The following is a 12,346-nucleotide window of genomic DNA, read 5'->3' on the forward strand; positions in this document are numbered from 1 at the left end:
GTGAAAGCAGTTAATAATGCTTACGGGATCCTGGGCTTTATAAACAGGGGAAGACAGTAGAGTACAAAAGCAAGGCAGTTATAATGAACCTGTATAAAACACTGGTTCGGCCTCAACTGGAGTATCATGTTCAATTCTGGGGACCACACTTCAGGAAGGATGTGAAGAGGGTGCAGTAAGTATTCACGAGAATGGTTCCAGGGTTCAGGAACTTCAGTTACGTGAACAGACTGGAGAAGCTGGGGCTGTTCTCCTTGGAGAAGATTAAGAGAAGTTTTGATACAGGTGTTCAAAATCATGGACAGAGTAGATAGGAAGAAACTCTTCCTGTTGGCAGAAGGGTTGAGAACCAGAGGACACTGATATAAGGTGACTGGCAAAAAAAGCAACAGTGACATGAGGAAAAACTTTTTTTTTTTTTAAACGCAGCAAGTGGTTAGGATCTGGAATGCACTGCCTGACAGTGTGGTGGAGGCAGGTTCAATCAAGGCATTCAAAAGCGAACTGGATAACTATCTGAAGAAAAATATTGCAGCACTGAAGGGAAAAAGCTGGGAGTGTGACTAGATGGATTGCTCTTGCAGAGAGCTGGCACGGACATGACAAGCCAAATGGCCTCCTTCTGTGCTGTAACCATTCTACGATTCTATGAATTTACGTTCGAATAGAGGTATCAGTATTGTGAAGTGAAATATTTCATCCTCATTCATCAGTTTCTCTGTTCAAGTCCCAATCCTAGCTTTCTCCATTCCCCAGCAGTGTCCCCAAGACTTTTTTGGTTACTGTTGGCGCTTAAAAGGTTGAACTGGGACCATAATTTCTGGCATTTTGTCATTCAGTTACATTGGCAACATAAGATCCTGGGAACATGTTGGGGAGGAGGGGGAGAGGGGAGGACACACATAATCTCAAACAGGCTGAATTAAACAGAATGTTTAATACTATGTCTAATCCAAATTACTCCTAAAGAGATGCAGAAATAAATATGTACTGACAGCAAAGACCAAATAATTTTAGTGGGGTAAAATGAACTGCCACAATGGCACAGGACCTAGGGCTTTGTATGACACTTGGCTAGGGGACAACGTGTTTTATCATCTATCTGCAACATCTTTGTTGTGCATCCTCAGCACATAGTTTCCCCAAGATGCATCAAGCTAAACTGCACTCCTGTAGTTTGTGAAGATTGGGAATATAAAGAAAATAACTATCAGAGCATTTACGAACAAGTTCACAGTGTAGTATCTCAATCATCCTTCAAACTTGAAGCTTTATCATTGCAGTCCATTTTGGAGACAACAGATGAAGAACACTGGCAGATGCCTCTATTGCGTATATATAAAAGATTTACAAACAATTTTAATTTAAATACTTACAATTTTCCCACCTGACCTCTGATCAAACTGCACCAAGGTAAACTTCTTTGTCTCTTTTTTATACGAGCAGTAATGTTTCACCCAACTTGAGCCAAAAGGACCCGTTCCTAGAACATGCAAAGCATTCAGATGCCTTAGAATATTCACCAAAAGATTTACCACACTAAATAAAGCAGTTACTTTCAATCACCGAGTTAATACACACTGTTAGAAATGTTGTTCATGTTCATTTTGAGTTACGACAATTGAATATGCAGCGATCACACAGAATTGGATTGCTCTAGAAGCCAACCTTACATGCGACTGAAGGCACAAAGCGCAATGCATAGCAGCTATCTGACAAACAAACAGGATTCATCAGGAACCGTTTTCACTGATTTCCACCAACATACTCTTGAGAATTTTTCCCCATAGGTCAATTGATTAAAAAATTGATTTTTCCCTTCACCAAAAACCAGGTCTGGAGATGCACGTGCATCACATCCAGGACATCAACATACAGTATTTTATACATGCAGTTCTGGCATCTGTAAACTAAGGTTGGCCTAAGCTTAACTGGCCTTATATTTTTAAGTCCCCAGCTTGTTGTCTTGAGTTTTATAAATATTCAAACTAAAAAAAAATTTCTACTGATTTCCCCCCCCCGCCACCAAGTTTATCCAGGTTTTTGAGGATCCAATTACCATCCTGCCCCAATCATTTGGAATGGCAGTGCAGATTGCGTTCTCCATCTGCAGCACATGGGAGTTTGTGGAGAACATTGCGATCTCAACCACATCTGCACCAAGTGCACTGAGCATCTTGAGGAACTTCAGCTCAGAGTGTTGAGCTGGAGTCTGAGGTGCAGACATTGCGGGGCATCAGCGAGGGGGGCAAGTTTGATATAGAAGGTGGTCACACCCCTTGTGTTAGGAAATCGTTAGGTCTGGTTACTGCTCAGGGATAGGAGGGTGTGACTACGAGTCCAGCAGGTAGGGGAAACCCAGGTGCAATGCAGGAGGAGCCTCAGCCTGTGCCCTTATCCAACATAAACAAGATTTTTGCTGCCTGTGTGTGGATGAGAGCAAAGTCTGCAGGGTGGATGATCAAACACGTCATGGTACAGGAGACCATTCAAGTGGGGGCAGTGAAAAGGAATGTGGTACTAATTGGGGGCAGTATAGTCAGAGAGAGTGATACTGTTCTCTGCAACCATGATTGTGAGTTCCAAAGGTTGTATACTCCATTTTCTCACAGCTAGAAGAGGATTTGGATTGGGGGATGTGGGGGGAGAATCCAATTGTTGTGGTCCACGAAGGAACCATGACATAGGCAGACCTAGGAATGAGGTATTGTTGACAAAGTTTGAGAAGACAGGGTCAAAATTAAAATGCAGAACCTTACAGGTACTCTCTGGAGTTTTACGTGAGGCATATGCAAATCAGGACAAGGACAAACAGATTAGAGGTTAAAGGCATGGCTAAAAGAGTGGTGTGGAAGGCGTGGGTTTTGGTGCATGGGCACATCTTGATTTTCCAAATTAAAGATCCTTTCTTTCTACTGTCTTTATCCCATCCTTTATTATCAGGGCTAACCTGCCCTCCTTTTCCATTTTGCTCACCTCTTCTAAAAGTCAAGTATCCTGTAATATTTAGTCCCCAAACTCGGTCATTCTGCAACCACGTTTCCGTGATGGTTTAGATTAAACCTACTTATTTCTATCCACTATTAATTCAACTATTTGAATCTGCAGTGGGGAAAGAGGGCACTGTTCTTTCGGGATAGTCTCCACTTAACCCAGGCTGGGACTGGTGTCCTAACAAATCAAACAACTAGGGTGGTAGATAGGGCTTTGAAATAATGAAGTTGGTGGGGTGGGGACATGAGAGGATTCAGGAAAGGGTCAATTTAAAAGTACTAAGAGTAATATCAAGACTGTGCAGCAGAGTAATGATTTGGGTAAAAATAAGCAGTGTGGATCAGGAAGGGACAGAGAGCTTAAAAGAGGTAATAGGGCATTAGTTACTAAAATGATATCAGGGGAAAATAGAAAGAAGTTAAAGCTTATGGCACTATATCTGTATTGTATAGCATTCACAATAAGATAGTTGAATTAATAGCACAAATAGAAATAAATGGGTTTGATCTAATAACCACGATGGAGACATGGTTGCAGAATGATCAAGGTTGGGAGCTAAATATTCCAGGATACTTGACTTTTAGAAGAGGCAAAATAGAAAAGGAGGAGGGGTAGCCTTGATAATAAAGGATGCGATAAAGCCAGTAGATAGAAAGGGTTTTAGCTCCGACAGCTTGATTTTCAGAGCTAAGAAACAACAAGGCAGAAAACATTGGTGGGAGAATTTTAAAGACCCCCAGTAGTTATAGTGTCAGGCAGAGTATAAATCAGAAAATTAGGAGTGCAATGTAACAAGGGTAATTCTGGAGGACTTAATCTTCATAAAGACTAGGCAAACCAAATTTGCAAATTAGCATGGAAGACAATTTCATGGAATGAAATCAAGATAGATTTCTAGATTAGTCAAGGAACCAAGTAGAGGACAGGCTATCTCAGATTTAATATTGTGCAAAGAAACAGTGTTAACTAATAACCTTATAGAAAGGGTGCCTCTGGGGAAGAGCGATCATAATATATTGAATTTGATAATGGGTTTGAGAGTGATTTAGTTAAGTACGAAACTAGGGTCTTAAATCTGAACAAAGCAAATTATGTAGGTAAGAGGGGTGTGTTGCTAAGGTAGATTGAGAAACTAAATTAAAAGATATGACGATAGACAAGCAATTGCAAACATTTAAAGAATTTGTTCATAATACACAACAAATATATAGTCCCTTAATGAATAAAAACCACACAGGAAAGGGTGGTCCAACCACGGCAAACAATAGAAGTTAAACACAGTATTGGATTAAAGGAAGAGGCTTATAATATTGCCAAAAGAGCAATAAGCTTGATGATTGGGAGGATTTTAGCATTCAGCAAAGGATGACCAAGAAATTGATAAAGAAAGAAAATTAGAATGAGAGTAAACTGGGAAGAGACATAAAATAAATTGTAAAAGCTTCTATATGTATGTAAAAAGGAAGAGATTAACAAAAGTAAACATGAGTCCCTTCGAGTAGAAACAGGGGAAGTTATAATGAGAAATAAAGAAATGGTGGGGACACTAAACAAAAACTTTGTATCTGACTTCACAGTAGAATACACAAAAAAATCATTCCGAAATAATGGGGAACCAAGGGTCTGCTGAGAATGAGGAACTTAGAGAAATTAGCATACAGTACTGGATAAATCAATGGGTCTAAAAGCCGACAAATCTCCTGGATCCGATGGCCTTCATCCTAGGGTTTTAAAAGAGGCGGTTACAGAGATAGTGGATGCATTGTTTTGATTTTTCAGAATTCCCTAGAATCTAGAACAGTCATCATGGATTGGAAAGTAGCAAATGTAACCCTGCCATTCATGAAAGGAGGGAGAAAGAAAACAGAGAATTATAGGCCAGTTAGCTTGACATCATTAGTAGGGAAAATGCTACAAACTATTTTTGGGTACGTGATAACAGTGCACTTAGAAAAACATAACATGATTGGTCAGTGTCAGCATGGATTTGCGAATGGGAAATTTTGTTTGACAAATTTGATAGAGTTCTTTGAGATTGTAACTAGCAGGGTGGATAAGTGGGGTGCAGTGTTTTCGGATTTTCGAAAAACATTTGTTAAGATGCCAAACAAGACGTCATTATACAAAATTAGGACTCATGGGATTGGGGAAATATATTAAAATGAGAGGATTGGTTAATGGCCACAAAATAATTGGAATAAACAGGTCATCTTTGGGTTGGCAGGCTGTAACTGGTGGGGTACGACAAGGATCAGTGCTTGAGCCTCAGCTATTTACAATCTATACCAATGACTTAAATGTTTACTGTATCCAAGTTTGATAATGATTAAAAGTTACATGGAGATGCAAGCTGTGAGAAGGACACAAGGAGGCTGCAAGAAGATTTAAACAGGTTAATTGAGTGGGCTAGAACATGGTAGATGGAATATGATATGGAGAAGTGTGAAATTATCCACTTTGGTCGGAAAAATAGAAAAGCAGTATATTTTTTAAATGGTGAGACACTGGGAAATATTGGTACTCAGAAGGATATGGATGTACTTGTACATGAATCACAGAAAGCTAACATACAGGTACAGCAAGCAATTAGGTAAATAAATGGTATGTTTGTCTTTATTACAAAGGGATTAGAGTATAAGAGAAAAGAAGTCTTACCACAACTATATAGTACATTGGTGAGATCACACCAAGAGTACAATGGACAGTTTTGGTCTCCTTACCGAAGGAAGGATATACTTGCCTTAGAGGAAGTGCAACGCAAGCTTACTTTCTGATTCCTGGGATGAGATGATTCTTCTATGAGGAGATATTGAGTAGACTAGGCATAAATTCTCTGGAGTTTAGAAGAATGAGAGGTGATCTCACTGAAACAAACAAAATCCTTAAGGGGCTTTAACAGGGTAGTCGCTGGGAGGATTTTCCTCTGGCTGGACAGTCGAGAACTAGGGGATCACAGCCTCAGAACTGGGGGCCAACCTGCTAGAACGGAGATGAGGAAAACTTTCTTGTGAAATTTCGAAATGTTCTACCCCAGAGAGCTGTGAATGCTCAGTCATTGAGTATATTCAAGACCTACAGTAACAGCTCAATGAATACTAAGGGAATCAATGGATATGAAGATAGTGCAGGAAGGTGGAATTGAGGTAGATCATTCATGATGGTGGAGCAGCTTGAAGGGCCTTATGGCCCATCCCTGCTCCTATTTCTTATGTTCTTATTTCCTTCAATTTTATTTTAGTGTAAAAAGAGAAGAACATTTTTTTAAAGTTAGTTTTATGATCCCCAAGACCAAAGTTTGGAAAATGTCCGTATCTCTTAATCAATAAAGCTTGTGGCAGCAAAAACCTGTTTCCAATTTATTTATTTATTTAGCGATACAGCACGGAAACAGGCCCTTCGGCCCACCGAGTCTGTGCCGACCATCAACCACCCATTTATACTAATCCTGCACTAATCCCATATTCCTAACACATCCCCACCTGTCCCTCTATTCCCCTACCACCTACCTATACTAGGGGCAATTTATAATGGCCAATTTACCTATTAACCTATTAATTTGGACCACTGTGGACTCTACCAAACTATTTCAAGTGCTGAGGAGATAAGAAACTGGTCAAATATGCAGGGAGTCAAAGCCTTGTATACTTTTTTTTACAGCTTCTATCATTGTTATTCAATTGTAAACTGCTTACTTTGGATGAAATCTACCTTACTATCACGACAACTTGCATTTTTGAATGATAATTTTCTTGAATCCACTGACTGGAGATCTGAATTAATTTTTTTTCAAAAGGACATTAAAAAAAAACAGAAGATAACTCGTTTGGCAGCTGAAGATGGCTACCTAATTTGCAACACCATATCCTACACTGCACGGCTTGTGAGGAGGGAGATGAAATGTCTGTTCATATCCCAGCAAGAATCAAGACACAGGGAGTTTGAGGGAACTACTTGTTCTTTTAGCAAGGAGAAATATTACTAACTGCTACGTTTGAACACTGAGTAACTGTCATGTGACAAGCCCCTCCCTATCTGTGGTTTTAAGCTTATGTCTTTCTGCAGCAGAGAGGAGAAGCTTCTGGACTCTGACATGTGCAGACCTAAGTGGGGGCTCCTCCTAAGAGAGAGAGTGTGTGTGTGTGTGTGTGTGTGTGTGTGTGTGTGTGTGTGTGTGTGAGAGAGAGAGAGAGTGAAAGTTGGCGCGTAGTTTTATTATTTTCATTAGTTCGGTTTAGGTACAATAAAGTTAACCTCTTTCTTTGTTAAACTCAAGAAAAACTGTCCAATTGGTTTGTGTTATGATCACAGCAAGTAAGTAATCAAACACCTACTGAATTGGCCAGTAGATCCACTTTAAGAAAGAATTAAACCTGCTGTGGTCAAATAAGGAGAGGGAAAAGAGGGAAGCCCTTCAACCCCTCCTCAATTGACCGTAACAATACTAAAAGATTGAGAGCCATCTGAACAAACGTACATACTTTTCTCATGTAAATAAAGGTAACCCTCCGTCGTAAATGGGGTTGTTCTTGTCAGCTCATGAGGGTTCTTCTTAATCTTATTCATCAGTTCCTCCACTTCTGACCTTGCACCCTCAAATCGATTTCTTGCCTGTAATACAGAATAATGTAAAGTATTTGCTCAAACACTCAGTGATAAGCATCAACATTTATTAGTTATTATCTCATTGCTATTTGTGGCAACTTGTTGTGGTATTTCCTATAACAGTACGAATGGATTAAATCTTAAACCCCAAAAACAGCTAAGTTGGGGTCAGGTTAAATTTTAAAACTTTAAAAATCTCAAACCCGAACCCAACTCGCCCACTTCAAAGTTTAATGGCAGTAGGACAAGGGACTGGCTGTGACCCCACTCCTAGGCGGCAGCCTCAGATTTAACCTGCTTTGTAGGTTGAACCCTGGTTGGCTGGGTTTTCCAGGTCATGGGTAACCTGGCAGCTGAGAGAGGCAAGGACAGCTTTGGGGAGAAGGTAAGTGCCTTTACAGCCATTCTTGGGGGTCAGGAAGAGTAGAAGGGTTTTCACCAGGCCCCCAATGCTCCTCCAACAATCAGACCCATGCCTCCGTCCCCAATCCCCAGGTCAATGATCGGACTCCCACCCTGGGGTTGGAGATCAATCCCATCCCCAGCTCTCTGTAGCAGCTGCAGGCTCCCTTCCTGCTCCTGTGGCTTGCTCCAGAGTGTTCCCCGCTTGACTAAAAGCCAAGCCTGTCAATCAGGCTGACTTGCAGGCAGGGAACCTACAGGATGAAAATGTACATATGTTGTGGAGTCAAAATGCCATAGCATGCAGGGACAACCGACCTCCTCAGTTTCCCAACAGCAGCCCCCACCCCCAACCCACCAACCCCCACTATGTAACCAGCACGCCAAGATCAGGGCCTATATTTCAAAAGTACTTAGTTGACTGCAAAACACTTCTGCAACATCCTGAGGACTTGAAAGGTGTTATTATAAATGCAAATGCTTTATTTCTTCCTTTTCATTTCCTTGAATGACGTTTAAAAAAAATCAGGGAAGAGCTTTTTTTTCCAAAAAGATTATATTTCAAAATCTGGTTAGTGATTTATTACTATTTGGACAGGAGATGGCAGCAGCAGAGTAACTTGTAATACCTGTGGGTATATCTGACTACAGAAACCCAATGCTAAGCTTTATACAAATCTTAAGTGTTCAAGTCTTTCTGAGAAGGCTGAGTAGGTTTAAAATCCAAGGCTACCTGTCCACCCAGCTCAATTATATTGCTTGAGTGTTTTTAAATAAATAAATTCACCAAATAGTGAATAAATACTGAATTTAAGCACCTTGGGACTTTTGTTATGTTAAATGTACTATATAAATAGAAGTTATTGTTGAATAGATCGCATCAAATTTTTAGCTGGAACGAATGGTTACACTGCATGGGGGGAGAGCTGGGGAAATTGAATGATATTGTTTAGATCACAAGATCATAAGAAGTAGGAGCAGGAGTAGGCTGTCCGGCCCCTCGAGCTTGCTCCGCCATTCAATAAGATCATGGCTGATCTTTTCGTGGACTCAGATCCACTTACCCACGTTCTCACCGTATCCCTTAATTCCTTTATTATTCAAAAAGATATCTACCTTAGCTTTAAAAACGTTTACTGAAGAAGCGTCAACTACTTCACTGGGCAAGGAATTCCATAGATTAACAACCCTCTGGGTGAAGAAGTTCCTTCTTAATTCAGTCCTAAATCTGCTCCCTCTAATCTTGAGGCTATGCCCTCTTGTCTGAGCTTCACCTGCCAGTGGAAACATACTCTCCACTTGTATCTTATCTATTCCCTTCATGATTTTATGTGTTTCTATAAGATCCCCCCTCATTCTTCTGAATTCCAATGAATATAATCCCAATCTACTCAGTCTCTCCTCATAAGCCAACCCCCTCAACTCCGGAATCAACCTAGTGAACCTCCTCTGCACCCTCTCCAGTGCCAGTACATCCTTTCTCAAGTAAGGAGACCAAAACTGCACACAGTACTCCAGGTGCAGCCTCACCAGTACCTTATAGAGCTGCAACATAACCTCTCTGCTTTTAAACTCAATCCCTTTAGCAATGAAGGACAAAGTTCCATTTGCTTTCCTAATTACTTGCTGTACCTGCAGACCAACCTTCTGCGATTCATGCACAAGGACACCCAGGTCCCTCTGCATAGCAGCATGCTGCAACTTTTTATCATTCAAGTAATAATCCTTTTTCCTGTTACTCCTACTGAAATGAATGACTTCACATTTATTAACGTTGTATTCCATCTGCCAGTCCTTTGCCCACTCACTCAATGTATCTATGTTCCTCTGCAAAGTTTCACAGTCATCTGCACACTTTGCTCTGCCACTCATCTTAGTGTCATCTGCAAACTTTGACACCCTACAAGTGGTCCCCAACTCCAAATCATCTATGTAAATTGTAAATAATTGCGGACCCAACACCGATCCCTGAGGCACACCACTAGTGACTGATTGCCAACCAGAATAGCACTCATTTATCCCCACTCTCTGCTTCCTGTCAGTCAACCAATCCTCTATCCATGCTAATACTTTACCCCTAACGCCATGCATCCTTATTTTATGCAGCAGCCTCTTGTGCGGCACCTTGTCGAAGGCTTTTTGGAAATCTAGGTACACCACATCCACTGGGTCCCCATTGTCCACCTTGCTCGTAATGTCATCATAGAATTCCAGAAGATTTGTCAAGCACGACCTGCCCTTCATGAACCCATGCTGCGTCTGCCCAACGGGACAATTTCTATCGAGATGCCCTGCTATTTCTTCCTTGATAATAGACTCAAGCATCTTCCCCACTACAGAGGTTAAGCTATAATTCCCCATCCTTTGTCTACCTCCCTTTTTAAACAGTGGCATCACATCTGCTGTTTTCCAATCTGCTGGGACTACCCCAGAGTCCAGCGAATTTTGGAATATTATCGCCAGTGCACCTGCTATCTCTCCCGCCATCTCTTTTAGTACCCTAGGATGCATTCCATCAGGGCCAGGAGACTTATCAATCCTTAGCTCCATTAGCTTGCCCAACACTACCTCTTCCGTAATAATGATTGTTTCCAGGTCCTCACCTACGTTCGTCTCTTTGTCAATTACTGGCATGTTATTAATGTCCTCCACTGAGAAGACCGATACAAAATACCTGTTCAATGCCTCGGCCATTTCATCATATCCCATAACTAAATTCCCCTTCTCATCCTCTAAAGGACCAACGTTTACTTGAGCCACTCTTTTTCGTTTTATATATTTATAGAAACTTTTGTTATCTGTCTTTATATTCTGTGCTAGTTTTTTCTCATGTTCCATCTTACTTCTCTTTATAGCCCTTTTTGTGGCTCTCTGTTGACCTTTAAAGTTTTCCCAATCTTCTAGTTTCATGCTGTTTTTGGCCACTTTGTATGCCTTCTCTTTCAATTTGATAGCCTCCCTTATTTCCTTAGACACCCATGGCAGATTACCCCTTTTCTTCCAGTCCTTCCTTTTCACTGGAATATACTTTTGCTGAGCACTTTGAAAAATTGCTTTGAAAGTCCTCCACTGTTCGTCAACTGTCCCACCATAAAATCTTTGTTTCCAGTCTACTCTAGCCAAGTCCTCCCTCATTCTGTTGTAGTCCCCCTTGTTCAAGTACAGGACCCTGGTATTGGATTTTATCTTCACACTCTCCATCTGTATTCTAAATTCAACCATACTGTGATCACTCCTTCCAAGAGGATCCCTAACTATGAGGTCATTAATTATTCCTGTCTCATTACACAGGACTAGATCTAGGATAGCTTGCTCCCTCGTCGGTTCCATTACATACTGTTCAAGAAAACTATCACGGATACACTCAACAAACTCCTCCCCTCAAGGCTACCCTGACTGAGCTGGTTCGACCAATCTATATGTAGATTAAAATCCCCCATGATAATTGCCGTACCATTTTTACAGGCATTAGTTATTTCTTTGTTTATTGCCCGCCCCAATGTGATGTTATTATTTGGTGGCCTATAGACTACGCCTATCAATGACTTTTTCTTCTTAGAGTTTCTAATTTCCACCCAGATGGATTCAACCTCATTCTCCATAGAACCTATATCATCTCTCAGCACCGCCCTGATGTCGTCCTTGAATATCAGAGCTACACCACCTCCCTTACCTTCCCGTCTGTCCTTCCGAATAGTCTGGTACCCCTGGATATTTAACTCCCAGTCGTGACCAACCTGTAACCATGACTCCGTAATGGCTACCAAATCATATTCATTCGCGATGATTTGTGCCGTTAACTCATCAACCTTATTACGAATGCTACGAGCATTCAGGTAAAGTGCCTTTATGCTAGCTTTCTTACCCTCATGATTTCCAACATCTGGGCGGCACAGTGGTGCAGTGGTTAGCACCGCAGCCTCACAGCTCCAGGGACCCGGGTTCGATTCCGGGTACTGCCTGTGTGGAGTTTGCAAGTTCTCCCTGTGTCTGCGTGGGTTTTCTCCGGGTGCTCCGGTTTCCTCCCACAAGCCAAAAGACTTGCAGGTTGATAGGTAAATTGGCCATTATAAATTGTCACTAGTATAGGTAGGTGGTAGGGAAATATAGGGACAGGTGGGGATGTTTGGTAGGAATATGGGATTAGTGTAGGATTAGTATAAATGGGTGGTTGATGTTCGGCACAGACTCGGTGGGCCGAAGGGCCTGTTTCAGTGCTGTATCTCTAATCTAATCTAAGCTACAACACTGGTATCTCTAATAACTCCCGAGTTATCCTTCCTTTCTGATTCTTTCATAGTCTGCCTTGAACTTAAACCCTCCAGCACACATGTTAACCTGCTGCTTA

General features: G+C 41.3%; 1 protein-coding gene across 3 annotated transcripts in view; it reads right to left on the reverse strand.

The window, feature by feature from the left end:
* Positions 1 to 12,346, reverse strand: part of arhgap10 (Rho GTPase activating protein 10) — a 270,345-nt gene that overhangs the window by 104,707 nt on the left and 153,292 nt on the right. For all 3 annotated transcript variants that reach the window (XM_068041246.1, XM_068041258.1, XM_068041249.1), the window contains 2 exons: positions 7,473 to 7,602; positions 1,377 to 1,483 (listed from right to left, as the gene is read on the reverse strand). In XM_068041246.1, the coding sequence (XP_067897347.1) occupies positions 1,377 to 1,483; positions 7,473 to 7,602 (237 nt within the window). The remainder of the gene's footprint in view (positions 1 to 1,376; positions 1,484 to 7,472; positions 7,603 to 12,346) is intronic.

The sequence above is a fragment of the Heterodontus francisci genome, chromosome 1 (assembly GCF_036365525.1).
Source record: "Heterodontus francisci isolate sHetFra1 chromosome 1, sHetFra1.hap1, whole genome shotgun sequence".
NCBI classification, from domain to species: domain Eukaryota; kingdom Metazoa; phylum Chordata; class Chondrichthyes; order Heterodontiformes; family Heterodontidae; genus Heterodontus; species Heterodontus francisci.